Genomic DNA, 26802 nt, shown 5'->3' with positions numbered 1-26802 from the left:
TCCAATAAGACCAATAATAGCTTCAAGAAAGAAAACAACATTTTCTATGAAATTATATTTCTTCTATCAAAAAGAAAACATGATAAAAATTCCACCTTAGAAAACCAAAAAGTAAATTTTAAGAATTAATAGTGAACACAAAGTAAGGGAAGAATGCTAAGCTATATTTTTACCCATTAGATTAGCAGAAAGTTTAAGAGACAATAACATTCATAGCTAATGAGGATGTCATCCTCGGACTTTGTTCATTTGAGTACCAGAGGCTACAAATTGGAGGAAATCATCTGGAAATGTATTTTAAAAGTTAAAATACGCATACCTCTGAACTAGTACTACTTTTGGGACTCTGTTCGATTGTAATAAAAAACACATGTATCTAAGATAAATGTGTGAAGGTGTTCGTTGCAGCAGTATTTATCACAGAAAAAAACTAGAAATAAACATAACATCTCTAATTACGGTTGATCAATAAAAAATGTTATTTGAATTTTTAAACAGTATTAATTAGATGTGGATGTTAATACTGGAGGGATGTCCTTGAATGAATACTAAAAAGATAGAGCAATATACAGAATATAGTCTTTCCTGTAAAGCCAAACAACAAACATGCACGTGGAATGGTATGTTTGCAGAGCATGAAGCCTGATACTGATTGCCTTGGGGCAGCGAAGGCACTAAGAACTGACGTAAACGGGGTTGTAGAGCTCCACAATATACTTTATTCCCCTCAAAAGCTGCTCCACAGAACCGTAGGTGAAAAAGAGTGCCTGCTATTTGCACATAGCACCACGAAAGTCACCTGTGGGTCCCCAACCTACTGCCTTGTCACCACACCTAACCATTGCCACACACACATTCTGAAGTCATCTGAGCTTCAGAGAAGCAAAACAGAAAGGATACTGCGTTTTCAAATATATCTTTTTCTGACTTTTAAATATTATCATGTAACATTTTTGGAACTTAATATGAAACTAAAAAAATTGTGGTGGAACTATTTAGGAATGTATATCACTGTGTGTGTGCTGGCACAAGGGTGGGGAAGGAAGGAAACTGGTTGTAGTTACCAAAAAGAATAGAAATTTTAGTTCTCTTTTCATTGGCTTGCTCAACTCATGTGCCTTTATTTTTCCTCTGGCCTTTCTCTTCATCTCCACTGTACCCAAGTCTAGACATTGTTAGCTGTTAGGACAAGAAAGGGTCAGAGTGCTTCATCAAATCATTCTGTAGTCAATACTTTCTCACTCTCTTTTCAAGGATTATCCTCTAGAATCCAAGTTCACAGGCCATATTTTCATGTAAAGATCTTGCTGCTAATGTAGTGGCAAATAGGACCTTTCTTAGAATTAGTTTCCAGGAGTTAGGATGAGCTTGTACAAGCTCTTGATATTTCATTTCATTTCTCCTTAGAACCAAAAGGGCCCACTATGGAACACAGTGCTTGTTGTCTCAGCAGAGAACTTTAGCTTCACCTGCACACAGGCAGAAGAACTAGGAGATTCATGCACACATGGTAGCTTGTGCAAACTTCCATTGTACCAACATGTACTGTTGTGTGTACATCTGGCCATAAGCACATAAGTTTAACCCTCAAGAAGGCAGACACCAGGTCCTTTATTTCATTATTTTCCAGTGTCTAGCAGAGTGCTTGACATACTAAGGATAAATAAATGCTCACTGGATGAATAAAAATATAAATAACTGAGCATTTAATGAATGCCTATTTAGTCCAGAATACAGTTTATTTATCTTTTGTGCAAAATAAGGGGCGTAGTGCTCCACATATAACAGCCTCAGAGACTAACAGAGAATCAGCAAAGGGAACTGGAGTGCAAACAATCTGTGCTCTGCAGAGTGTTATGGAAGAGATGACGCTACTGGGAACACTGAAACAGGCCGGCTTGGAAACGATGGGTCTCTGAAAAGGATACACAGGAAAAGCTCTACAAATCCACAGCTGGGAGAGGCGTGCAGTCGCAGGAAGATGAATTTGAGAGTTCTCATAGATAGCTATACAAGGATAAAAAACAGAGCGTGGTGAATTCACTTTAATTCAGTTCAAGTCTGCTTTGGCTGTACCTGGCTTTTCACTTGTGCCCTCATTGTGCTTTTGTACCACTGTAATCAGACACGACACACATCTTCAGTGGACCCAAGGGTCTCAACAGATTCAAAAACCAAACACTACTTTAGAAGTAGGTTTGAATAACAAATCATCTAAATATATCATTTATCATATTAAAATACATAACACGTATTTATTAAGGGTTTTTTTTTTTCCAACTCTGATGGCAACTTCCATTTTTGGAAAATTGTTTAAGAGGGACTGCTTGGCATAGACAGGAGGAGAGGGACGTGTGCTCGGACCACTGAATAGGGCTGTGAGCTTGGCCAGAGCCTTGGTTTCTCTTTGGGTTGGTTTACTCATTCTTCCCAAATTCAAGGAGGTAAGCCACAGTATCTCTAAGATGACTTCCTTCTCTAACAGTTTAAGGTTTTGTCATTTAATTGTATTACTTTCTAATTAATTGTACTTCAAGCAGAAATAAACCTGCATAATCCTGCTTTGTCAGGTTGGCATGTCATATAATCCATTTTAGGAAACATTCATGTGATGGCCTCATAACTACAAAACACAGTGGTTATTGACATCAATAAATTCAATATGTACACTAATCAGATTGACCTAATACTTGCCAAGCTTTCACCTGAGTTTGTTCAAACGCGTAAACGTCTTGGAAAAATCACGCACACACTCACTACAAGCATCATATTTATGGTTCCAGCCTTCATCAGCTTTCCCCTACCATCTGAAAATCAGAACCTCTCCACGTATGTTATTTTACTATACTATTTAGGAACGAGATGGTCTCTGGAAGAGGCGAACACACGGGACGTGAGCGTCGGAGCCAGGACCCCCACCTGCGGCCTCCTCCCAGGCCGCCGCCTTCCCGGGAGTGGGGCGGCCGTGGGCGGGGCGGGGCGGGGCCGTGGGCGGGGCGGGGCGGGGCGGGGCCGTGGGCGGGGCCGTGGGCGGGGCGGGGCGGGCGGCAGGATAAATGCGGGCCGCGCGCGCGGGACCGAGGCGCCGAGCTGGGCAGCACCGCGGACAGCGCCGGCCCGGCCTCGCGCGCGCGGACACCTCGCACTCGCACCGACACGACACTCGCGCTCCGCGGCACGATGGCCGAGTCCCACCTGCAGTCACCCCTCATCACTGCCTCACAGTTTTTCGAGATCTGGCTGCATTTCGATGCTGACGGTGACTATCTTCTCTCTTATCTGTCTCAAGTCCCTTGTCCGCGTCTGTCCCCCTTCCCTCCCGAGCCTCCCACCCCTTTACCCCTTTTTCTTTGTGTCACTTCTTCCCCCGGCTCTCAGGCTTACCTGTCGGCTGGCTAGAGAACCATCAACTCGAAAGTTTTTATTTTGCTTCGATGTTAACCCCCAAGCCTTAAACTTCTTTATCTCCAAGAACGGTCGTAGTAGAAAGTGGGGGGAGAGCAGGGATTGGGGACACTGCTCCTCAAAGTTCCTGTGGCCTTGCTCAGCATCCCTAACCCCCTACCCCCGAGTGAGGGGAGCGTGGCCTTATCTTCTGTGGGTTAATCCAGGTCCAGGCAGGACAGAACTTCTGGGGTAGCCGGAAAGACACCTGCCCTGGAGACTGAACAGGGAAGAGACTTGGAGTGAAACGTCTGACACCTGGCGCCTCTGTCTTTGCAGGAAGTGGGTACCTGGAAGGAAAGGAGCTGCAGAATTTGATCCAGGAGCTCCAGCAGGCACGGAAGAAGGCTGGACTGGTAGGTTAAAGTGGCAAAGACCAAAAGGGATCTTCAACCTTAAAATATAGATATTCTAACATTTTCATAAAGAGTCAGCAAGCTCCAATGGTTTTCAGGGAATGGAAACATTTATTGACTGAGAAAGGGCAGAAAGAGCGCCTTTCCAGATTGCGTGTGGGGAAAGAAAAAGAGAGAGACGAAAGAAAAACAGAGGGAGAGATGGGGAGACAGACAGGGGATATTTCCTAAGGGGAAAGACAGTGAACCTGAAGTCGGTGCGTTGAAGTACAGCTTCTGTACGTGCACAACTCTAATAGTGTTAAAAGGAAAGTGTGGGTTCGTGAAATCTCCTAGAAGATCAGCATCTGAGACTGCGTTCTATTAGGTAATTTTTAACTTATGTGCATGAGAAGTGAGGGGGTAGAAATAACATTTCTGCCCCTTGGTGGTCAAGAAACAGACCTGCACATTATGGATCTTTTTCTATTGCCAGTTGTCATTGTGATATTGATGAGGTTAGAGAGATGAAAAAAGGACCTATTTCGACCTTCCTCAATGGGGGGAAAGTTGGACGACTTGTAACATGATAATGAGCAACAATTTAGCAAGAAAGATGTTCATTTCTGAAGACAGTGAAAAACCCAAAAGTTAGAAATGTAAAAAGTAAAACAAGTTTAAGAATTCAATGTGTTTTACAAAAGCAAAATGATACTCTGATGGTAAGCAATTAATAGGATCTTGAAAACAAGATATATTATAGTATTTGTAACTTAAACCATTAGTTGATTAAATAAATGACAATTCTTACTAATTCTGAATGACTTCCTTTGGTCATAAATTAACTTGTCAAGAAAAGATGTTGTCAGCATAAAAATAAAATATACCCAGCTTGGAAACATAGATAAGATGATTGTATATAGTAAAATAGGTTAAGAGTTTCACTAATCTATTGGGATTTATGTAAGACTGTGTTTCTGAAGGCAGTGTTGAATTTGGGCTCGTTAGATGTTCATGATCTTTGGCTTTTCTGACTGCCATTAGAAAGAGTTTACATAACAGATTGTGTGTGTGTGTGTGTGTGTGTGTATAAAATTTTTAGAGGAAAATACAGGTGTGTCTGGTCCTTTAGCAGATCACCACTTCTAGTATCGAGTTATATATAATTATAATGTTATTATATATTACATATATATAATTTACTAAGAGTTATATTTTTGTTCTATCTAAATTGAAAACTGTGATACACATCTCTGTACAACATATTCAAAAGAATCCCAGAGGCCTCTAAAATGTACTGAAATGCATTACAGAACTGTCAGCTGCTAATATCATTGACCAAATTGATTTAAAACCAGATAGCGCTCTGGGGATTGTTTTATCCAGATTTAATATTATATAAATCTGAAAGTATAATTGAATGAGATCAGGTAAAATAGAAAATGTTTTATACATTCTCTCCACATCCTTTGTCTTTGACTAACAAAACAAAAACAAGTCTCTTCCTCATTTAAAAAATATATATTTAAAATATCAGGTTGGAAAAACCTTACTTGCTAAAAATTTTCAAGTTAAAACCTTGTAAGAGCTTCCAGTAGCTAAATGATTATATTTTAATTTTTCTAGAAGTAATTTTAATATTGAGATGTATTTTCATCTTAGAAATTCAAATATTTAGAAGCTATACATTTTTCAGATTTTTCTTTTCCTCTTCCCATTTTAATATTTGTACCTTTTCTTTTGTAAATAATGACTTCATGTTAGAGTTTTAAAAATTTTAGAGCCTAATTATTTTTCTTACTGCCTGGACTCCAATTTTAGAATATTGGAAACTCTGTATTACATAATAACCCAATGATACCAAACCTGAGCACAGGTAGAGGGCCATAACAGGCTGCTCACTCCCTTGATTACTGAATGTTTTTATGGATTACTCATATAGTATTTGGATAGTTCAAAATTTGCATCAAGATCTGAATTGAGAGGCTCATGTACCAGAAAAACAGTTCACTATACTACTGGCCCCACTGCTTATAGCCTTTTACAACATTTCTTCTCTGTTTTTAGAGCATAGAGATTGCCCCTATTAACTAGATGTCTCGGCGTTTCAGGCCTTAGGATAACAGAGTTCAATGCATTAATGGAAATATTGCCTTGTTATGTGAACAATGTGACATCTCAAAAATGTTCACGAATATTAACCATAAGCAAATATAACATTAACTAAACATAATCACCCAATATATTTTCTACCCTTTTACAATAAACATGGCATTTAGTCATTAAATTAGAAAGTTTTAGTTTAGTATCATCATCATCATGTTTTGCACTGTTTAAAACACATTATCACCCAGAAAGTTCATAAACTAAAGGTCAAATCTGCTAGTTAAGCCAGTGGTATTATACGGTTTTCAGATTTAAGGACTGATGCTTTGTTTTTTGTTTACTTTAAAGTATGTGTAAAAAAAATAACAACTTATAGTCCCACTATTGCCACTTTCATTTCTTACAATTGTTGCTATGGTAAAATTTAAGACATGCAAGTTGAAAGTAATCTACATTAGAAGATTTTTTTTAAAGACTACATTATAATTAAATCGCTTAATTACTGTTACCTCAGCTCTACAATGATATTTACTTTGGTTTATGAAGGATTACGTAAAACTAGTAGTAAAGAATCCACCCTCACTATAGCCCTTAACTTGCATTTAACTATATTACATTAAACTATAACCCCTAGAGCTGACGCGTGGTAGCTAATACCTCCCTCTTTTTAGTTAAGACAAAAATCAAGACCTTAATGCACTTTCCCAAGAACACAGAGCAGGACGTGAGTGAGGGCTGACCTATTGTAAACAGGCTTCAGTTACTGCAACAGGACTGCTTGAAACTGGCTGGAGACCCAAGGGGCACTTACACTCAACCTCCTGAATACTAGCTCTGCGTTCAGATCGCTCCTTTATAGCTTGCAGCTCTCAAGTCTGACAATATGGGAAGAGGTTATGTAAGTAGTAGAACAGACTGAGGGGGAACCCAAACGAGACAAAAGCACTCATTGTGTCACTCTGAAACGTGTCTTCCTGCACTAGAGTTCATAAGAGAAAGAACATCGTCTCAAGAAATCAAGGAAACAAGGAAACACTGGAAAACTGCTACCTACATTAATCTTGGAGGCAAAGATCCTAAACATATATAATAAGTGGCCTAAAATAAGGTCATCAGATTGTCTGTCTCCAATGGCAGTACACACTGGTGAAGCTGGTTTTACATCTGACAGATATGTTCGGATATTTAACTTCTCTACTTAACTAATGAATACCACTTCGTGCTGGAAACACTGCTTACAAATGAGTCACTCCTCAACGCTCCATATCTTTTGCTTGTCCAAACTGAAAACATATATTATTACCTTCCATGGATAAAAGATACTAGAATAAGGACAATTATTGCAGCAATATGAAAGAATCTTTCTTGAAGCAAGCAGTGTTTAAAGTCCATTAACAGTGATCATTACATTCACATTCACTAAAGATCATGAACTGAATAATTCTGACTACATTTGAAAGCATAGCATATTCTCAAAACTAATAATAGAAGAGAAATCATGATTGATTCAGAAATGAAAATCATAACTCTTTCATTTGAAACCAGCAAATACTATATATCAGCTGTGTCTTTAATTTTCATGAAAATAGTTCATCAGTATTCATAATTCTGAATGGTTCCAATTCCAGATTTTCTTTGCAATAAGTTATTAACACCATTACAAGCATAATTGGGTTTGGGTTTTTGTTTTTACAGAATTTTTTTCTTGCTCTTATATAATTTTAGGAGTTATCACCTGAGATGAAAACTTTTGTGGATCAGTATGGGCAGAGAGATGATGGAAAAATAGGAATTGTAGAGGTAAGAAACCTGCATTTTTCTGACAGTTTTAACAAATGATCTTCACTTTCTGAGTTGTATCCAGCTCAAACATGGTATGGCAAGGCCCATTCAGAGAGGTTTTGCCTAGGTCCCAGGTTATATCTTCTGGTCAGAAATATAAAATCAAAAAGTGTTTGAAATGAAGGGGATCTAAGAGTTTGCCAATTCCAGAGCCTTGGTTTAACACACGAGAAACTGACACCTGGAGAAGTGAACTGATTTGCCGTTCAGAGGCCTTCAGAGGCCGTGTCGCCAACGCTGGGTCATCACCACAGGTCCATTTACCTTACCCGCCGCACTTCACCGTGACACCTGCCATGTGCACAGCTCACTGGTTTCTCTGCTCATTTAACATTATAGACTTTTCTGTTAAAACATAAAATTTTTGCAGTCTCTGTGACGATGTCATGGCAAAAAGCAGCATCCTGGTTTCTGAAATTCTGTGTTAAATTGGCCTTAGGATAAACACGAGACGTTAACTACGGTGAGTGGTGTGTTGTATAGGTTCCGTCTGAGTCTCTAAAAGTTCAAAATGTGGGTGTCAGATGTTATCTTTTCACAATGACTTTTTAAATTGAGGACTTTTTCTGTCTATAAATCAAGGAAGTAAACTTTGACTATATACCAATTATTCTACAGTCTCAGATTTGAGAAAAAGTGGTTGGTACCTTTATAGTTTTCCAAATGCTGGTGTCTCGGCTACTTTTTAAAATCTCTGCAACCTATTTTTATCTCTATTTCTATTAGAGAAATTGAGTGGACAGCTTTCAGGAAAATGAATAAGGTCATATTTTAAAATATGCTAAATCATAAGCATAATTATGTTCTTCATATATAATGTTCTTAATGTACTAGATTGAGAAGTATTCTGGCTGTCAACATTTAGTTATAATTTACCTTTGGTTCCGAGAACTAACCTGGTTTTCAGATAATTGATCTCACAGGACACCTGTGATGTCAATGTGCAATACACTTATTTTTAAACAGCTACTACAGATGGAGTTAGGGAAGGACAGACTATTATTATCTGTGTCATTAAAATATCTCCCTGGAGTATGCACCTTCCCTTTGCCTGTGGGAAACTCATTACTATATAAGGAGATAAATTTATAGTAATGGGACTTACGGACTGACAAAGAGGCCACCTAATAAGATCTGGAATCATGAAGGATAAGAAGAGAACTTGAAAATGAACATAAATGAGATAGGTAAATCTATTCCAAACTAGTTGGAAATTCTGAAATCAGTGTGATTATTGTCGTGGCTATTTCAGAGTTTGGCATGCTTTATAATTCTAGCAGAGGAAAGAGTGTCGCCTTATATTTAACACATTTCACCTTGAAGGACTCTAACCAGCTGAACATTTATTTGACTGAACTTTGCAAGCAGTGCTACGTTGTATGGGGTATAAATGGCATGGATTTGATTTACACAGATCCTACATTCTTAAAGGACAAGATGGATAAGCCTGTTTTGAACCCAGGTTTTCCTTTACGTGACATAGTCTAATCCTTTATGAATTAGAATTTGAGGCCATACTTGAATGAAAGGCTGGGGTGACCAGCAGATGCACCGTCCTGGAGATCTGATGAAAGAAATTTCCCCAGAAGTTTGAGATAAGAAACTTTGGAGGGAAGAAAGGTTTTCTGTGTCAGGAAAGACAGGACCAGAAGAGGGTGAAGTGAATGAAGGCTGAAATGAAGAATTGAGGAACTTTTACAGCAGTAACAAGGGAACCAATTTATGTTAGGATGACATTACACAATTTATAAAGTATTTTCAAATATGTTCTTTCATTTGAACCTCGTAACAAGCTAAAGTAAGTATAAATATAAAATAAGGATCTATTTTAGAGTTGGGGAACCTGAGACTTCAATAAAAATGTCTAAAGTCAAAGAAAAAATAAGAAATAAGTGATGGAACACCGGAACTCAGCCATGCTCCTCTAAATTACTCTGCCTTTTTTTTTTTCTTAAATAGTAAGTACTCTGTGCACTTTCTGCATGAAAAGAAAACCTTCTCAGCTTCAGCTGGCTGCTTATGGCAAGGCTTCAGGCTTAGCCCGTGGGTCTAGGGCAGTCAAAGTGCAGACAAGCATCTGGCCAAAGCACTTGGGACGTGATCTGGGCAGAACTTAGAGATCAGCTGAACAGAAAGAGTTAACGGGAGAGAAGTGAGACACCGAAGAACCCATGAGAAGGTTCTTATGGACCTTTTTGCTAGATGGGACCCTTGGAAAAAACTAGCCCGAATTCCACATTCTAAGGGCAAAGCAGCTCAAGCCCAGAAAGTTGACTGGTGTTCCCACGGGGAGTGAGGAAACCCTGACAGGAGACCTGCCTCGGACTCCAGAACTCTTTCCCTTAATCTAAGTTGTCAGCTAAGGCTCCGGATATGGGGCCAGGGTGATTAGTTGGGGGGAGTCAGTGCGCCCATCCACCAGATGACCGGCAAAAGAGACTGCGCAGTGGGTCCTTTGAATGTTAAAGCTGTCCCAGTATTAAGCAGCAGTGAAGAGAGCAAGGAGACGCTCTGAACATCCTGGGGAGAAATAAACTAAAAGCTCCAGATCATGAGTAGAAAATGGTGAGAGGGAATGTGGGCAGTGCCTGATCTCAACGTACCCTGTAGTGTCTCCAGAAAGTTGTATTAAATGAAGTTCATCCTTTGTTTTCAAACTTGACCTACGATGTCACTTGCTAAGAAATCCTATTAGAACATGGGACACAGATGCCAGCCAGCTATGAAGGAACAGAAAGGCCCATATCAGTATTTGGCCCATGCCATCAAGCACTCCGAGCTCTGCTGCACATGGGGAGAACAGGCTGGATTTGCCTACATGTTATGCCCATTTTACAGGTGACTCACAGCTCATAGTCTAACCCGGGTAAAGCAAACGAAATGCCGGTAGCTCTTCTGAGGGAAACAGACCACACTGACTTGGCTCTAATTCAAACATGCTGTGCAACAGATCAGACAACACAGTAGGTATTTTTTCAATGTTCTGTCCTGATGAAGTTGGCTGAGATGCTGCAACAACATGCTTTTGTGACCTGGAAACATGTAGAAAGAGCGCTTTCTTCTGAAGTGTTTAATGTCATGTTTTTAAATAGATTTAAAATCCACACAAACATAGTTCAGCAACCAAGAGATTGTTAATATGAAGTTAAAACAAGAGTAGTGAAATTCTGAGATAATTAACAAACATCACAACAGTCAGAAGTTCTCTATTCAGACTAATGGCTCTATTGCAGAGAAGGCCTGTTACAATAATTACAGAGGAAGATGAGTGATTTAGCAGAAAACAGGAATTTCTTCTCTGGTGCTCACATGAAGTGCAGACACTTCCCTTAGCCAGCTGTCGACTCTGGAGTCTTCTGGATGCCGCTTCTTATATAACTTGTCAAATTCAAATTATTCAATTCAAAGAGTCTTAAATGCACATGAGAAGATTATTTGCCTTCCAAATTCTGCACTTGTCATGGGTAGTAAGTGTCTCTAGGTCCCATGGAAGTGCAAGTGCAAGAGGCCAGGGCACAGGTCAGGAAGCCACCGGGGCGGGGGGGGGGGGGACGCCCCATTTCCCCGCTCAGGTGCCTTTTCAGGAAAGTGGTCCTCACATAGCAATGGCTTCATCGCTGTCTCCTGCGCTTTGATGATCTGCCTCCCTGTAAGGTTCTACCTAGCAGCCACACAATGCCCAGCAGCAGACACGCATGCACCTAGTAGGTCTGAGTCACAGCCCGGCCACGCACAGAGGGTGCCCACCTGCTGCACACATTTGCCAGGGCTCCATGTGGTGCTGGTTGTGTGGAAAGACCAGGCCGCCTGCCATGGGTGGGCACCCAGGGAAGCACACCTGACTTGACAATAGCGTTATTAATAGGAGTGCTGTCGGATCAACACTCGTGGAAGGGGAATGAGAGGGGCACGCTGCTTGACAGTCCCCACAGCGGTCAGTGGACCTGACAGTGCGCTCAGGCACTGGCATCACCCTCCAGAGATGTTCCAAGGTTTGAGTGGCAGGGCTGGGCCTTATCTGTCCTCATGGGTCAGTCACGGGATGCAGCCTCCTTGGGGACACAACTGTCCTCAGCCCAGGTGCTCCCAAAGAGACCTGACAGCCAAGGCCACAGCAACAGTGCCAGCACCTGAAGGGAGCTCCAGATGGCAGGTCACAGCGTCCCCTCCAACCCCTCCCCACAGCTCGGTAATACCTCCAAAGGAACACTGTCCCCTGTGTTCCTGACTGACTCCCCCAGTACACTGACTGACTCTAGACCGAGTCAATAGCTTCATTCACGGGCTCAGTAAAAATATTTGCTGAAATTGTGGCAGGTGCTGGGAAAGAAACGGTAAATGAGGCACAGACCCCATCCTCAAGGTCTGCACACACCAGCAGGGGGGTCGGGCGAGGAAGAAGAGGCTTGCACTTCCCCTGCGGACAGGCCACCCGCTGACACGAGTCCTGACGGCGCCCCCTGGTGACCACAGCTATCTGCCTCTCACTCATTCCCTTGCCGTGGTCCACTCTCCTACAGCCCAGGAAAACATTTTGGGGATTCACAAAGGAGCAGGCAGACAGCCCAAGGACTAAGGAATCAGCAATAATCTTGGAACAGGTCACTGGACACCCATATGGACAGCAGTGACCTAGCAGATCGGAGAAAAAAGCAGCCCTGCCTAACACGTGGCCTTGGGCGACGCGGTCTGACACACAGCTGGAGAGCGAGTGTGCCCAACTCTGAGATTTGGACACCACGTCGCAACGCACAGCGGGGGTACAGGCAGAGCACGGGCCTTCCATGCTGTGATGCACACCTGGGAAAGGTGGTCTCTCCATGGTCACTACAGCCACATCCTATCACACAGTTATTGCTCATTTCTTCAGACTGGTGTGTCTTACTGTAACCTACTATTGTTCAAGACTCATTTCTAATGCCTGTAAAATAGGACGGTGCTGTATTCAGCTTAATAGTAACAGTTCAATGAAATTAAGAGGCTGAACGTGTGCATATGTACATAAAATAAACCAAGCAGGACCAAACACGGCGTGGGCAAAGAGACGCTCGCTCCCACAAGCTGTGAAGGGTGACTTCCCTTCTCCAGGCGGGACATGCGCAAGGTCTCTGAACTCTGTGCGAGTTGCATGAACTTTCATTTTAAACAAGGATGGTTCACATTTTCTAACTTTACATTTGGTCACTGCTTACTAACTCGTTCTTCTACTTTTTCTGTTTTCAGGTATTCAGAGGATTTTGATAAGTAGAATTTTTTTTAAGAAAAAAATCTTTTTGTTCAAAACAATACACATTAAAATCCAAGTAATATAGAAAACTGCAATGAAAATAGTAAAACAAATGACTATAAATAGCATTAAGTAGGTATTTTTATGAAGTACAATTATCAACCAAACCACACGCATTTCTGTGAGGCCCCTAAGGTGCTGAGCGCCCCACGGGGCTCTTGGGGGATGCAGACAACAGCCTCTGCCTCCTGACGAGGACGGTCTAGGGGGAGGTCCACCAAAAGCTTGCAAAGTGTATGTCAAACACCTATAAATACAGGAAGGGCTGGCTTCGGCTATTTCTAGTTTCGTAAATGAATACTTCTGCTCATGTATAACCAACTAGTGACTTCTGTTCAACAGAAATAACACGTTTTCTGACTGAGCCATACTAAGCATCCTAATAAGATATTTGGCCCCACCCCTTACTTTCACCCCCGCATGTGGTACCTAGAAACTGACTGGTTCCAATTGGAGATATTATTTCAAAGATCTAAAAACAAGGTAAGTTAAAGGACATTTTATGCAGGCATAGAGAAACTGAAATTACGTGCTATACGGTAGAATGATACATTTTATATCACATTTTAAAATTTTTAGTGGACTTAAAAGGATGAAATGTACAGAAAGTGTGACAGTCTTTTCTATAATTTTTAGAACTTAATTTTTGAGGTAAATCTAGACCTAGGGTCTTGGTCTGGAATTCAGGGACGAGGGTCCCTGTCTGCATTCGGGGTTCACCAGCTGTGGAAATGGGAGGGGATGTGATGTGGGCCATGTCCTTTAACGCGACGCTGTGGCGATTCTAACAGACGCTCAGTCCTTTGAACCCAGAGCATTTAGGAGACACTGGATGCTATTTCAACTCCTTATTTTAGTGATGAGGGTAGAAATGGCTGAGGGAGTTGCCAGGGACCACAGCTAATTAGCAGCTGTGCCAGGAATAGAATCCGCGCATGCCGTGGGGCCATCAATCCAGCTTCCTCCCTCCCTGCACACGACATATAGTTATACTCATCTTAAAATGGGAGCAGGAGCCCTTTTCTTCTTTTAAAGAAAGGAGCACTGAAGTTATGAAATGAGACCTAAGGATGAATGTCAGAGTCCAAGATGGAGATCAAAATAAACCCAAGCTCTGGACTCCAGCCCCAGAAGTCTTTTTAGCAGAAACCAGCCATCTGGAAACTGGTCTTCCCCACCTGCCTCAGTTTCCACTGCTCACCACAAGCTCTCTCCACTGCCTTATAGTTCCCTGTCTTCGGTCATCTCCCCTTGTGTGGTTAGTAGGTTTCCTCCTCTGAATGGGGCTGTGCTTTCCCTGCATTTGTGTTCCTCATACATGGAATGTATGGCCCAGTGCCCCGTCCCGTGTGCCCTGAGATGAGCAAAGCTGCTGTACCCATGTCCAGCAGATGAGCAGAGCCCAGACGTCTGGTCTCCGAGCTCCCTCTGCAGGCCTGCTGCGGCACTCCACCGGCCGGCCCACTGGGCTCCCATGCCTGGGACGCAGTGGCTGTCTAGGAACAGAGCTGGGTCAGGAACTGGGTGGGTCCTAAGGTCTGTCCTCTCCGAGTCTCCTGGGCAATGGACCGCTCCTGTGTCCCAGACAGGTCGAGCGGTGGGAATGCCCGACTTCTGCTGGCACTCACGACAGCTGTCTGGCTCTTTTGCAGTTGGCCCATGTCTTGCCCACAGAGGAGAACTTCCTGCTTCTGTTCCGATGCCAGCAGCTGAAGTCCTGTGAGGAGTTCATGAAGGTACGCAGGGCTGCTGCCCGACATGGCCCATAACGCTGTGCACAGTAGGGAAATCATTGACTTTCTTTAATGTTCTGCTTTTCCTTATCCAAATTACTTGCAGACATGGAGAAAGTATGATACTGATCACAGTGGCTTCATAGAAACCGAGGAGCTTAAGGTAAGCGGTTAAAACTTGTGCTGCTTTTCCTTTCAAACACAGTTATCAATTTCATAGCTTTTTGAAAAAATTCCACAAAAGAAACCAATGTTGAGCAGTGGAACATTAACACCCACTTTCCACATCATTAATGAGGCACCAGATCAAAAAAGGGACTTCAAGTACTTCTTGAAATTCTCTTCAGCAACACAAGAAATTAGCATTTTCTGTGGTGTACACAAATTGTTATATAAGACAGATAGATAGATAGATAGATAGATAGATAGATAGATAGACAGCCTAAGCTGAATAAGCCACTCCTTTTCATTGAAATTTGACGTTTTAGTTCATAAATTAAACACCTCTATAGATTTCTCTTTCGAGAGAAAGGAAAAGAAACAAGGCCTGGGCACCTAGTAAAGCCCGGTACTTCACACACACCACCTTATGTAATGTCCACGTGAGTTCTGTGACATCAGCATGATCCCAGTGAGGAAAAGCTAAAAAGAAGGGAAGCTGTGCGCTGAGTGCCCCAGGAGTGAGACCCAGGGTCGTCAGCCTCCAGGTCCCTAGACGGTCTCGCACCCTGCCTGCAACCAGTGACGACGGGCTCCTTCTGTGTGAGGACACCACGCGGCCAGACTGCTCAGAAACTGCGAGTCCGGAGATGAATTTATCCACCCACACCTCACAGACGTACAGAGGAGCTAGCTGGTGAGGAGGAGGAGGGCAAAAAAGGAAGAGGCCAGGAGATTTGAAATGCTCTTTCCTCTGGACAAATCTTTGTAATCATTCTGAGTTTTATACCTTTACGATGGGGGTAATAACACCTTCCTCTCAGATTTATTGTGAAGTTCAAGAAAGATGTTGCACACGAAAGAGCTTGTGAAACACAAGGCACAATGAACTACATTATTCCTGAGCTCGGTAATGTACCAGTCTTTCAGAAATAGAAAAGAATCTTTCTCTCATGTCCTTAGAGTGGCCCCAAGACTTCTCAGAAGACCCTATTTTCTCTGTCTTAAGGATATGGTGACTACAAGGGAAGCAAATTAATATTTACTGAGCACCTACTATGTGACAGGCACAGTACAAGGTGCTTGAACTGTATTTTAACATTTAATCCTTAGAGATAATTTTCAAGGCAGGTGTTATCGTTCCCATTATACAAACAGAAACTGAAGTTCAGAGAAACTAGATAATTTTTCAAGATTATCCAGCTGCCTAGGAGAAGAACCCAGATGTGGACGTAAACACACTGTGCAATAATGCTGACGTTTTATCTGGTTTCTTCTGGTTTTCTCTGGTACTGGAGACCCGCCTTCTCTGCCGTGGGGGAGACAACAATACAAACAAGGTTTCCTGGCCATGGCTGACATGGCTCCAGTCACATACAGTTCAGAGATGGGACGGGGCCAGTAGCACCACTGCAAAATTGCTGAGAACAATTTAACTACAGCCTCTTGGAAATGGAAACATTTTAAATGTGAAATCACCAAAAAACAATGTCTTTAACAAACCTGCACCTCAGCAATGTAGGTCCCACAAGGGGACAGTTAAGCTATTTTGTTTGTACCCCATTGAACCAAAAAAATTCTTTTGAAAATTATTTCAAGTTCATAATGAAAACCTTAGCTCATTTCCAATACTGACCTCAAAATACTCTAACGGTCTCCTTTGTTCTAAATTTTATTCTCAGAAAAAGATTCTAAATAGAAGTCCTCCTCTCTGGGGAATTTTGGAGATAAGTTGGCATTCTTTTTTAATGGATCTTTCAAGAAAGCTAATTTTAAGATCTATAATAGAGTAAAACATTCCTTGCTCTCAGACACGACTGAATCTCAGCGTCCCGAGGTTTCTCCCAGGCTATTTCTGTGACCACCATTTTTGTCTCTGATGAGGATTTTTAACCCAATTAATCTCTGACAAAAGCCTCCTAGGACTCAAAAATAAAATTCAGCCTGAACAGATAACTTTGAATTTTCCACATTTCACTTTGGATTTGAAGTGGAATGTCTGAAGTGAAAGTGAATTGATCAGACCCAAAGAAGAGATCTCCTCTTGTGAAAAAAATGAAGTGACAGCAGCCCAGCAGGGCTGGGACATTTTGGGGGGACAGACATCGCAGAGCGAAGCTACACAGTCCTTCTGGGACGTGCGAGCACGGGTCTGCCCCATTCCGCCACAGCGTTAGCTCACTTTCTGAGAAGATAAGGACGTGCAAATGACGAGCACTAGACAAAATGAAAGGCTACGGACTTACACTGTTGTTTCTATGGCAAATTTCTGTAAAGCTCTGATTTATTTCTCTGTTAAAAAAACTCACTCCTGAACGCCAACTGTCAAATTAATAATCACCTTTTTTCATCTTTCCCACATTCATGTCTGTGTCAATATGATCACAAGTGCTTCAGAGGGGGGATTTCACCCACTGTGGCTCAGGAGCTGTGGACCATGCCAGCCCTACGCTAACTACTGGGCCGCTGCTGAGACGAGCAGCAGATACATTGGCCATCAGCTGAGGTGGAGAGACAGCTGTGAGGGCAGGGCACACTTGAAATTAGGGTCGAATCTCCATGTGGTTCACTGGTAGTTTCCCACACACAGCATGAGGGTATAGAGAAGGGCCTTTGTGTTTCTTGCAGAGCCACATGAGTCTGGCTGAAGGTATCATTACCTAGAAATGCATCCACGGGGCTGGCTGCTTTCACAAGCGTTTGCTCAGATCCCTACACACAGTGCACAATCCAGACACTCCTATCACTGAAATCAAGAACATAGTGTGGCACAGACTAGGGCAGAGCAGGTCTCAGTGAAAGGCAGACATCCTTTCAGAGATAGAACCTGTCAGAGGCAGCGTCTCTGCTGGAGTGTCGGGAGGACCACGCAGTTCATCTCCCTTCTAAGCTCCTCACCCAGTTCTACCCTCAGAGGCTTTTGCACGCCTGGGATGTTACGTTTCATGGCATGCTGAAATGGAAGCAGACTGTGTTATTGATGAAGTTTATCTGAGTGTACTCTGTTTTGACAGAACTTTCTGAAGGACCTGCTGGAAAAAGCAAACAAGACTGTGGATGATACAAAACTGGCTGAATATACAGACCTAATGGTAAGACTGATCCTGAAAGGGCGGTAGCCAGTACCTCCTTGCTCATTCCCACAGCTGCAGAGGATGAAATGATGTGTGTGGGCATCGCATCACATAGGTATCATTTCACCTGGAAAGTCAAATATTAAGGATGCTGCCGCCTCGTGAGGCTCCGTGCTCAGGCCTGGGCTTCAAAGCTTCAAAACAGTGGAGCACTTCCTTTCTGTGGAGCTAGAGTTTTTATCCCTTGTTTTTCTTACAAAGCCAGTGTAATTATGCCACTAAATTATACAACTTATACTTACGTAAGCTCCATTACAGATACATAAATTATATCAGTAAAACTTATTTATTGTAGAAGTTCTGAATCATTTATGACTTAGGAAATCACAGATTTTGTTAAGAGTTTAAAGAGAACCTCTAGCTGCCTTCCTCATTGAGCCACTAAATATGGTATTTCCTCCTTCCTTTTGATTCTTGTTATTTTGGAATACTGTCTGGTGGGTTGAGTGAGGAAATACAAATACAGCCTTATTCCCATGCTCTGGAAAACAGTGCGGCAAAATCTATTGTAGGATGATGACCATAGAGTCAAGAAAATGGCTTTTCACATAGGAAGGCACTTAATGTTTTAGGGATGAATGTCAAATAAATTTATGAAGTTCCAGATGCAGTAACTCCATACCCATGAAGTTAATTCATTTCCAGTGGGTCGTTTGCTCATTCTCACTCATTACAGCATCAAAACCATGAGGAAAAGTCTTTGCTGAACTGATTATGCCATGGGCCATTAGTTTGACAACAGTATTTTAATTTCTTATGGTTTTAAATTCAGAAAGTTCTATTATTCAGATCAGATGCATGTTTGTACGTACATGCTTTAAAGACTGTAAAGTTACAGGAAATTCCTATCTCATGGATTTAAATACATAACCTATAAGCCATAAGTGTATATTATAAAAATTGTTACATAAAAGTGATAAAGAAGTTAGACTTTTTAGTTACCCTGAGAAATAATTTTATACAGGGTTTGATTATAGTTGATGTGACTGAGGTTTTCTTTCAGCCTGTCAGCCTACTTTTATGTGTGTGTGGGGATGGGGTGGGGTAACAACACTAGAACTTAACTACTGCCTTATTCACTATACAGTGATATTTATTAAAAGGAGGGCTAATATTTAGTTTCAGAAAAATCAAAAAAGTTTTCGTGGTAAGGAGGTGTCCTCATTACATTTCACTTTATCATAGCATCAGCATTTAAATGTGTCATGGTGTGCAGATCGAAAGACCAAATAACTTTTGGGAAATGGACAATAACCTACATTTATCAATTTTCTGTTTTGTGCCAATCTTTAGGGATATCTATTTAAAGTAAAGACTCCTTTCCAGGTAGAAGTTTGAAGCAGCCTTTTTAAAACCACTCAGATGGGAGTTGTCCCCTGTTGGATTGGCCTGGCATATCTGATTAAATGTCGTAAACCAGTTCAAATCTGGGAAGCAAATTAATCAAGAACTAATTAAAATTTAAATATATATGTGGAGAAATATTTCCCTATGGGCACTAAACTGTGTGATCTGGTGTCCAGTGTCTTGGTAGACAGTGTGACAATATTAGAACTTATGGTCAATGAATTATAAAATGTGTCACTACCAGACCCTGAATCTGCCTCTGGCTCAGGGTTCTGAGAACAGCTCAAACCATAGCATGCCTTCATTTTCTCCTTAAAGAGGCCTCACTATACCTATCTTCATTCGACCCTGAGCACATTCCTTCCTTTATAAACAAAAATAATGCTTTTTCTCATATTTAATGTACGTATTTGATATATTTACTATGTCCCATCCATAACCCTTCTAATTAATACAGTACAGCAGCAGTTGCTAGCTTCTAACAGCATGCCTGCCTCCCGGGGCAGGTGTACAAGTGTTTGTACTGGGTGTGTCTGGTGTGTGACGTGTACTTACGTGCACTGGGCAGGTAGGGAGCCTTACAGAATGTAAGAGTTCCAAGAGTTCTAATCTCCAAGGATTTATTCGTAGTATCTGCCCGTTGCTCCTGTGTGTACCCTGCTATGCTCTAAAAGAGAAAAACAAATTAAATATTTATTTTCGTATCTTTGTTTGGAGAATCACGATGTGCTATACTGTACTATTAGACACCGTCCCTCCACATCTTGATACATATACACACATATTTGCAAGAAAATATTCCAGAAGCCTAGATAAGATCACTGTTACTATACAACTATTCTAAACTGTTCTGAGAATCTCTGGTAATGACACAAGTTATAGAATTGAAAATTTGCACTGAAAGTTTAATAAATGCTAGCTTCTAGACTTGTTCTGTAATTGATAACTTGGACTGCTTTATTTTGAATTTCTCCTTCAAGCAATGAATTGTTCAATGGCTACAATGACATTTTGTCTTTCAGCTGAAATTATTTGATTCAAATAATGATGGGAAGCTGGAATTAACTGAGATGGCCAGGTGAGTTTAGGGAGTGTGCAAATATTCTTATAATAAGCTGATCCTTATCAAAAATTTAACCTGTTCATGTAATGTTTTTCTTTCAAAAGGTTACTACCAGTGCAGGAGAATTTTCTTCTTAAATTTCAGGTATTTCTCTTTTTCTCTAGCATAAATACTATTATCCTTGAAAAGTTAGAATATGGGAGAGTTGCCAAGAGAAACACAATCAAATGTGATAGCTGTGTTTAACCTTTGTTCTCTTCTCTATCATCTAGGGAGTCAAAATGTGCGGGAAAGAATTTAATAAAGCTTTTGAGTTATATGATCAGGTAAAAGTTTGCTAAGTATAATTCTTTAGAAGAATTTGGAAAACAGTGACTAAGGGAAAAACCCTCAAACTCAAGGTTTTTATTAAAAGCAACATGAGTATTAAAATTACCCAGCGATTCATTTTTCTCATAGGAAACATATTGTGTTATGTCCTAAATTAGGCAAATCTAGATTCAAATCCAAAGCTATGACTTACCTGCTCTGAGGCTTTGAATAAGATACCACACTCCTCTGAACCTCAGTTTCCTCACTCTGTAAACAAGAGACAATACTACCTACTCTGCACGTGGGATGAAGATGAATCTGGATAAAAATACCCAGCAAATCCCCATCCCCCAACCTAGCAGATGGGAACATGGTGTGTGTGTAAAGGCTGTTTGTGAGGTCACTAGGTTAACCTCCTTTATTTGTTCTAATTTCTCTACTCCTGGACAAACCAGGCCTTTGTGGGCTCTGCCAGCATCCGGTGTGACACTAGGCCCGTCCAATGCCTCCCCAGGCCTCCACATCCCCACTCATATGAACACATTGGTGACCCTTCACTTCAGCAGGAGGTGATGTGAACATGCAGTGACGTATTAAATGTGAAAACACTTCGAAAAGTTCACAGTGTTTTACAACTGTAAGGTGTCCAATGAGAGGCAATTCAGATCCACTCTGGAACTCTGGAGCAGTTAGAAATGTTGAGGGTCTGACCTAAGGCATTAGAATATCTGCCAGGGAGGGAGACAGGAAGCACATTTTCTAAGGATGTCAGTTCCTTCCATTCCGCTCCACTCTTCTCCCTGAGATACTGTTGGTCGTACCTATTTTGCTTCTCCTCCCTCAGGATGGCAATGGATACATAGATGAACATGAACTCGATGCTTTACTGAAGGATCTGTGTGAGAAGAATAAACAGGTAATTAGTTACTGAGCCACTTGCTTCTTAGGTAGATTTTATGGATCCATCCAGAAGCAACCACACATCCATTTTTGGAAATTTACTTTAAATGTTTATAGAGAAGTAGAAGTAGATTTCAGTTCTTATTCTGATTTGGTACTGGCCTAAATCAGTGTAACTGGGATCAATAGATTCGAAAGACAACCTTATGATTCCTCACATTTGTGTAAGAATGTAATCCAGCTCTTTTCTTAATGGCTTGAGCAGTTTCCGTGTCCCATTTTATCCTGTGGCCGTGGTTACCTACCTTGCATGTCTAACTGGACCACAATGCCATCTGTGTTCTGTGTAGGATCTGGATATAAACAACATCCCCACGTACAAGAAGAGCATCATGGCCTTGTCGGATGGGGGCAAGCTGTACCGGACAGACCTCGCGCTCATTCTCTGTGCTGGGGACAACTAGGATTGGGGACCATGGCCACTCACTGCGATACACTGTATCTAAAAAGTAACTGCACTATAAGGGAGTAGGCTGTATTTTCTTTTATATCTGCAAATTTAATTGTGTATAGATAACTGTCCAGGGTGTGTGGCACAATCTTTTCAGCTTGTTTCTATACTGTTCGTAATGTACAGCTTTTGTAACCACATGACTGAAAAGGAGATTGTCTATGCTTAGGCCAGTCAATACACCCAATTAAAAAAAATAACCTAACATATTCTTGCTTTCATAAATATAGCTGGATAAGATTTCCCTAAAAATTCTACCAGAATTAACATCTAAAATTCTAGTCTCTGATGTATAAATGCACATTTTTCACTGAAGCATTATTTCAGACAATCATAGGTCTGTTCCACAAAATAGTTCTAAGTTCTATTTCCAATTATTAGGAGGAAATGTGCTTTCACATCGAAAATACCAAATGTCAATCAATAGTTAATTTTGGCTCTCTGAGGTTAAGTCTCACCAGACAAGATTTAGTTAATCAATCAACAACACGTCTCATGCTTGAATCCACACCCATCTACTGGTTCAAGCTGATTTGACAAGGACAGTGCCAGAAGACCCGTAAATCTGTCTGATTCTAGGTCTGTATTTCCAACAAGCCCACTGTCAGAGTATAACCTTAACCCATTTTCTAAACTGTTTTCATGTGTTGCAAATTATACTCTAGTACACTGCTGTTTTTATGTCTTATTCTGTGTAATCTGATTAAATTATATAGACCAAGTTTCCTGGTGTCTAGTTTGCATACTTCCTGTATTTTCTTTCTATGTGGAATTGCTCATTTCCACTGAGAGTATCTGCTGCCTGTGAAAATATTTTTTTCTAGCTATAACTCTATTTTTTACTACATAACTGAATTTTAATGTAAAATTCATAGCCCCCTGACTGTTGAATGTTGTATTACTAATAATTGTGTGTATTCTGTGAATTCTATATTTCATATTGAGATCAGCACTCAAAATAGTTCTATTTCTATCTGCAAATAGTTTCAAATGAGTTAAAAATAACATCTGAAGAGAAATGCTATGGTAATCATTTATCTTATTTATCAAGGGAGATTCTCAAACATTCTTTTGACCCCCATTCATGTCACAGTTTCATCTATTTGTAGCTAGACCATCCCATTCAGGTTGCAGTGGTTGGTGATTTCTGTTCTGATTGTGAAGAAAGAAGCTATGAGAGATGTGTCTGTGTGGAACTTATCGTAACCGCCAAAGGGCTACTGGTTCTGCATCAATTTGAACGTCGCCATTCTACCAGTTCAGGACTGATTTACTCAGTTCACAGACATGACAATAAAAAAGTGAGGTATCTCTTTCCCCCAAGAATGATCAGAAAAGAGATATGCCACAATAATGTTTATGAAATGATGTGAGTGTGGTAGACTAGCGTCGCTTCTACTACGTGAACGGAAGCAGTGACCTCAGGCTGATCGAACTACTAACAATAAAGAACATTACTCTAACCTCTTGTATTTTCGTTTCTTCCTCAAAAAGTCAGGGGACATATACCGCATGATCAATCCCGGTGGAGATGTAGGATGCTCAAATTATTCCAGCCTAAGAAACCTAACCAAACGTAAAGCTGCCTGGTTGTGAAGCATTGATGCCTCATTAAATGAACAGGGGCTTCTGACATTAAGATTCACAAAGAAATCTCAAAAAAAAAAAACCCCGACATATCAAATATTTTTGGGCCCAACTGACATGAACTATGTCTTCACCAAAGATCTTCTCCAAAGGAACAGGAGGAACGTACAGGTCTCCTACGTTTCATCTGTAGGGCAACAGCTGTTGACTGTTACCATGACACTGTCACCATGACAGCTCGGAAGGAGGCGACCAAGCGCACGGGCTGCATCCGGGCCTTCGGTGCCGGGCCAGCAGCACCGGCTCCCGGGTGGGCGGTCAGTCCTGGGCGCCGTCCGGGAAACCAATTCGGTAACTGGGCTGAATTGTCACGCTCACATGTAGTGACAGGCCAGCCTCCTGGGGCTGCCGGTGACAAGTGGACCCTGTCGGGCTGCTCGTCCAACACCTCCGGCGCCCTGCGAACCAAAGCCACGTCCCAGCGCGGACGCTGTGCGGACGACAGCCGACGCGACGCTCGCAAGGAGCGCTTACCAACCAGCCATGACCGAGCGGGGGAAGCTGGACTCTCCTCAAATGAAGGCCGCTTCCGCAAAAGGCAGCGTCGGGGAGGCCGTGCAGACGTCAGCGTGGAGGCTGCTGCGTGGGCGCGCAGCCTCGGGGCACGGCGGGCGGCGTCGCGTTCTCTTTGCGCCAGGCCTTCGGGTCCGGCACGCGCGCCGCCTGCGCAGCCTCACACCCGCCTCGCGGGCTGTGCCCCGGAAGCCGCTCCGGGGTGGGAACGGGGGGCGGAACCCAGGGGCCAGGGCCGGGGCAGCCGGGGCGCCCATTGCCTGTGCCCATCCGGGCATCCGGGCAGCTGTTTGGCGCGCGGCTCCCAGACCCGCGTCCCACGTAGCAAGCGTCAATTGAGAGAACACAACCCAGCAGAAAAATGTGTACGAAGGTTAAACAGGCTGCTCACAAACAAAACGGCATCTAAACATCCACAAACAATAAAAGTCACCAACTTTATTACTAATCAGAAGAGCAAAGGAAAACAAAGGAGGTAGCACCACACACTCATCAGAAAGCCTAAAATTAAGAGATTTTGAATGCTAAGTACTGGTGACGATGTGGCACGATGGAAATTCTTACACCGTGCTTGGTGGGAGCTTAAACTGAGGCTTCGGTTGAGCCATGTGGCAGCATCTGCTAAATTTGAAAATGTGCATCTTACAACCCGGCAATTTCACTTCCAAGTTGCATCACCCCAAGAGAAAGCTGTATGTATCTTCAAAGAGGACGAATGTTCACAGCAGCATTGTATTTGGCTTAACCCCAAGCTACAAACAACCCCAATGTCCACCAATAGAACTAAATTGCGGTATATTCATCCAGTGGGGTATTATGTAACAATGAGGATCCATGAGCAAATCGCTCCCCAGAAAAATGCCAGAAACAGGAGAATACACTTCAAAAGCAGCTTAGCTATGATGTGAGAAGTCAGGACAGTGATTAGTTTTAGGGAGAGAAAGGGACACAAGCGAAGCTTCTAGATTTTCAGTTATGTTTCCTACCTGGGAAGTGCTTGCAGTGTATTCATTTTGTGATAATTGGTGATTTGTGTACATGTTCAAGTCCTGCGTCAATTAAAAGGTTAATGAACGGGGTAATAAAGGGTTTCAGGAAGCCAGCAGTATAGAGGACATTCCCAGGACAAAGCAGCAGCCAGTGCAAAGGCTGTAGGTGGAACTACCCCAGGAACAGAGGCAGGTGCTGAGCAGGGCCTGGGAGGGAGGGGAGTGCTTGAGCTAGAGCAGGCGAGATTTCCCATACAATACATATTGTATACTCTGTCTTTAAACCCAAGGGTTACTTTATTATTTTATTTTACCTTGCAGAGAAATGTAAGGTCTTAGAAGTGAATTACAGGGATTGTGGTTAAGAATGAATTTATAAAGGTCTAATAATATTTTTATGTTCAAGGAACAAAATATGGTAGATCAAGAACAAAATAAAATAGTTTTTCTCCCCTTGAAAGGCTTTTGCAATAGACCTGTATCTTTTTATAAGGACCTTGTTATTGTCTCTTGCTTTAAACTGGTCCAGTTGGGCAGGAGGCATGAGCTTGACTAACTGTGTGACCTCAGGCAACTCACACCTGCCTTAGTCTCAGTTCTCTCAACTATATAAGAAGGAGCTGAGAACAGTGTCTTCTAAGGCTGTTCCAGCTCTAAAATTTTGTTATTCAGTGACTTAAGTTCTCCTTGCTTTAGTTTTCCACAAGAACAATGAAGGGACAACAGCTGTTAATCCATACCCAAAACATTTCCTGGAGGTGTTTTCACATATAAATTGTCAGATGAGTGACAGTTACCAATAATCCTCACTTTACTTTCCTGAGTGTTAATTCTTCCATTACTGCATAGAAGTAGGATGCTTGGAGGAGGTACTGAATGACAAAGTAAGAATTCCGAAGGTGAAACATTGACATGGTTAGAGCCCAAAGGTGGTACATCATAAAATATAGTGACTATCCATCAGTAATGTTTGTTTCTCTTTCAGACTTCCTAAGAACTTTCAATTAATTGATAACGCATGGTCTCTTTTCTGTCCTCTCCATGCTTGCAGACTTTGCTCACTTATTCATCATTTATTATAACATATAATAATGAAGCAAACTTTTAAGAGACGATTAATAGGACGAAATGTCGTACACAAACTTAGACTAATCAAAATTTTACAGTACCCCAGTTAGCCACCAATAGGTATAAAAGCAAACAGGACACTGACAAGTATAGAAAAGTACTCACTAACACTAACCCTAACACACACGTTTGATGGAGCTATCGTTTTTACTTATGAAATTGGTAAATAGTTTGAAAGTGAGAATGTCCCATGTTGGTAGGTATTTGTTGAAATTGGCACTATCACACACAGCTAGGATATTTTAAACCCATGTAAACCTTAGGAATAACAATTTGGAAATGTACATCAAGGGTATTTAAAAGCTTTGTAACCTTTGATTAATAATATTACTTCTAGGAATCTATCATAAGG

At 41.7% G+C, this 26802-nt stretch overlaps 1 protein-coding gene across 1 annotated transcript; it reads left to right on the top strand.

Moving 5' to 3' along the window:
* Positions 1-3066: 3066 nt before the first annotated feature.
* CALB1 (calbindin 1) lies at positions 3067-22895 on the top strand. The gene is made up of 11 exons (XM_081071032.1): positions 3067-3259; positions 3724-3800; positions 7611-7685; positions 14667-14750; positions 14854-14910; positions 17921-17998; positions 20410-20465; positions 20555-20594; positions 20723-20776; positions 21607-21678; positions 22013-22895. The coding sequence occupies exons 1-11, from the start codon at positions 3181-3183 to the stop codon at positions 22124-22126; spliced, it is 786 nt and encodes a 261-aa protein (XP_080927158.1). The 5' UTR covers positions 3067-3180; the 3' UTR covers positions 22127-22895.
* Positions 22896-26802: the final 3907 nt, after the last annotated feature.

The sequence above is a fragment of the Rhinolophus hipposideros genome (genome assembly GCF_964194185.1).
Source record: "Rhinolophus hipposideros genome assembly, chromosome: 13".
NCBI lineage: Eukaryota > Metazoa > Chordata > Mammalia > Chiroptera > Rhinolophidae > Rhinolophus > Rhinolophus hipposideros.
Note: the sequence above shows the minus strand (reverse complement) of the source record. Positions and strands in the feature narration are given on the sequence as shown.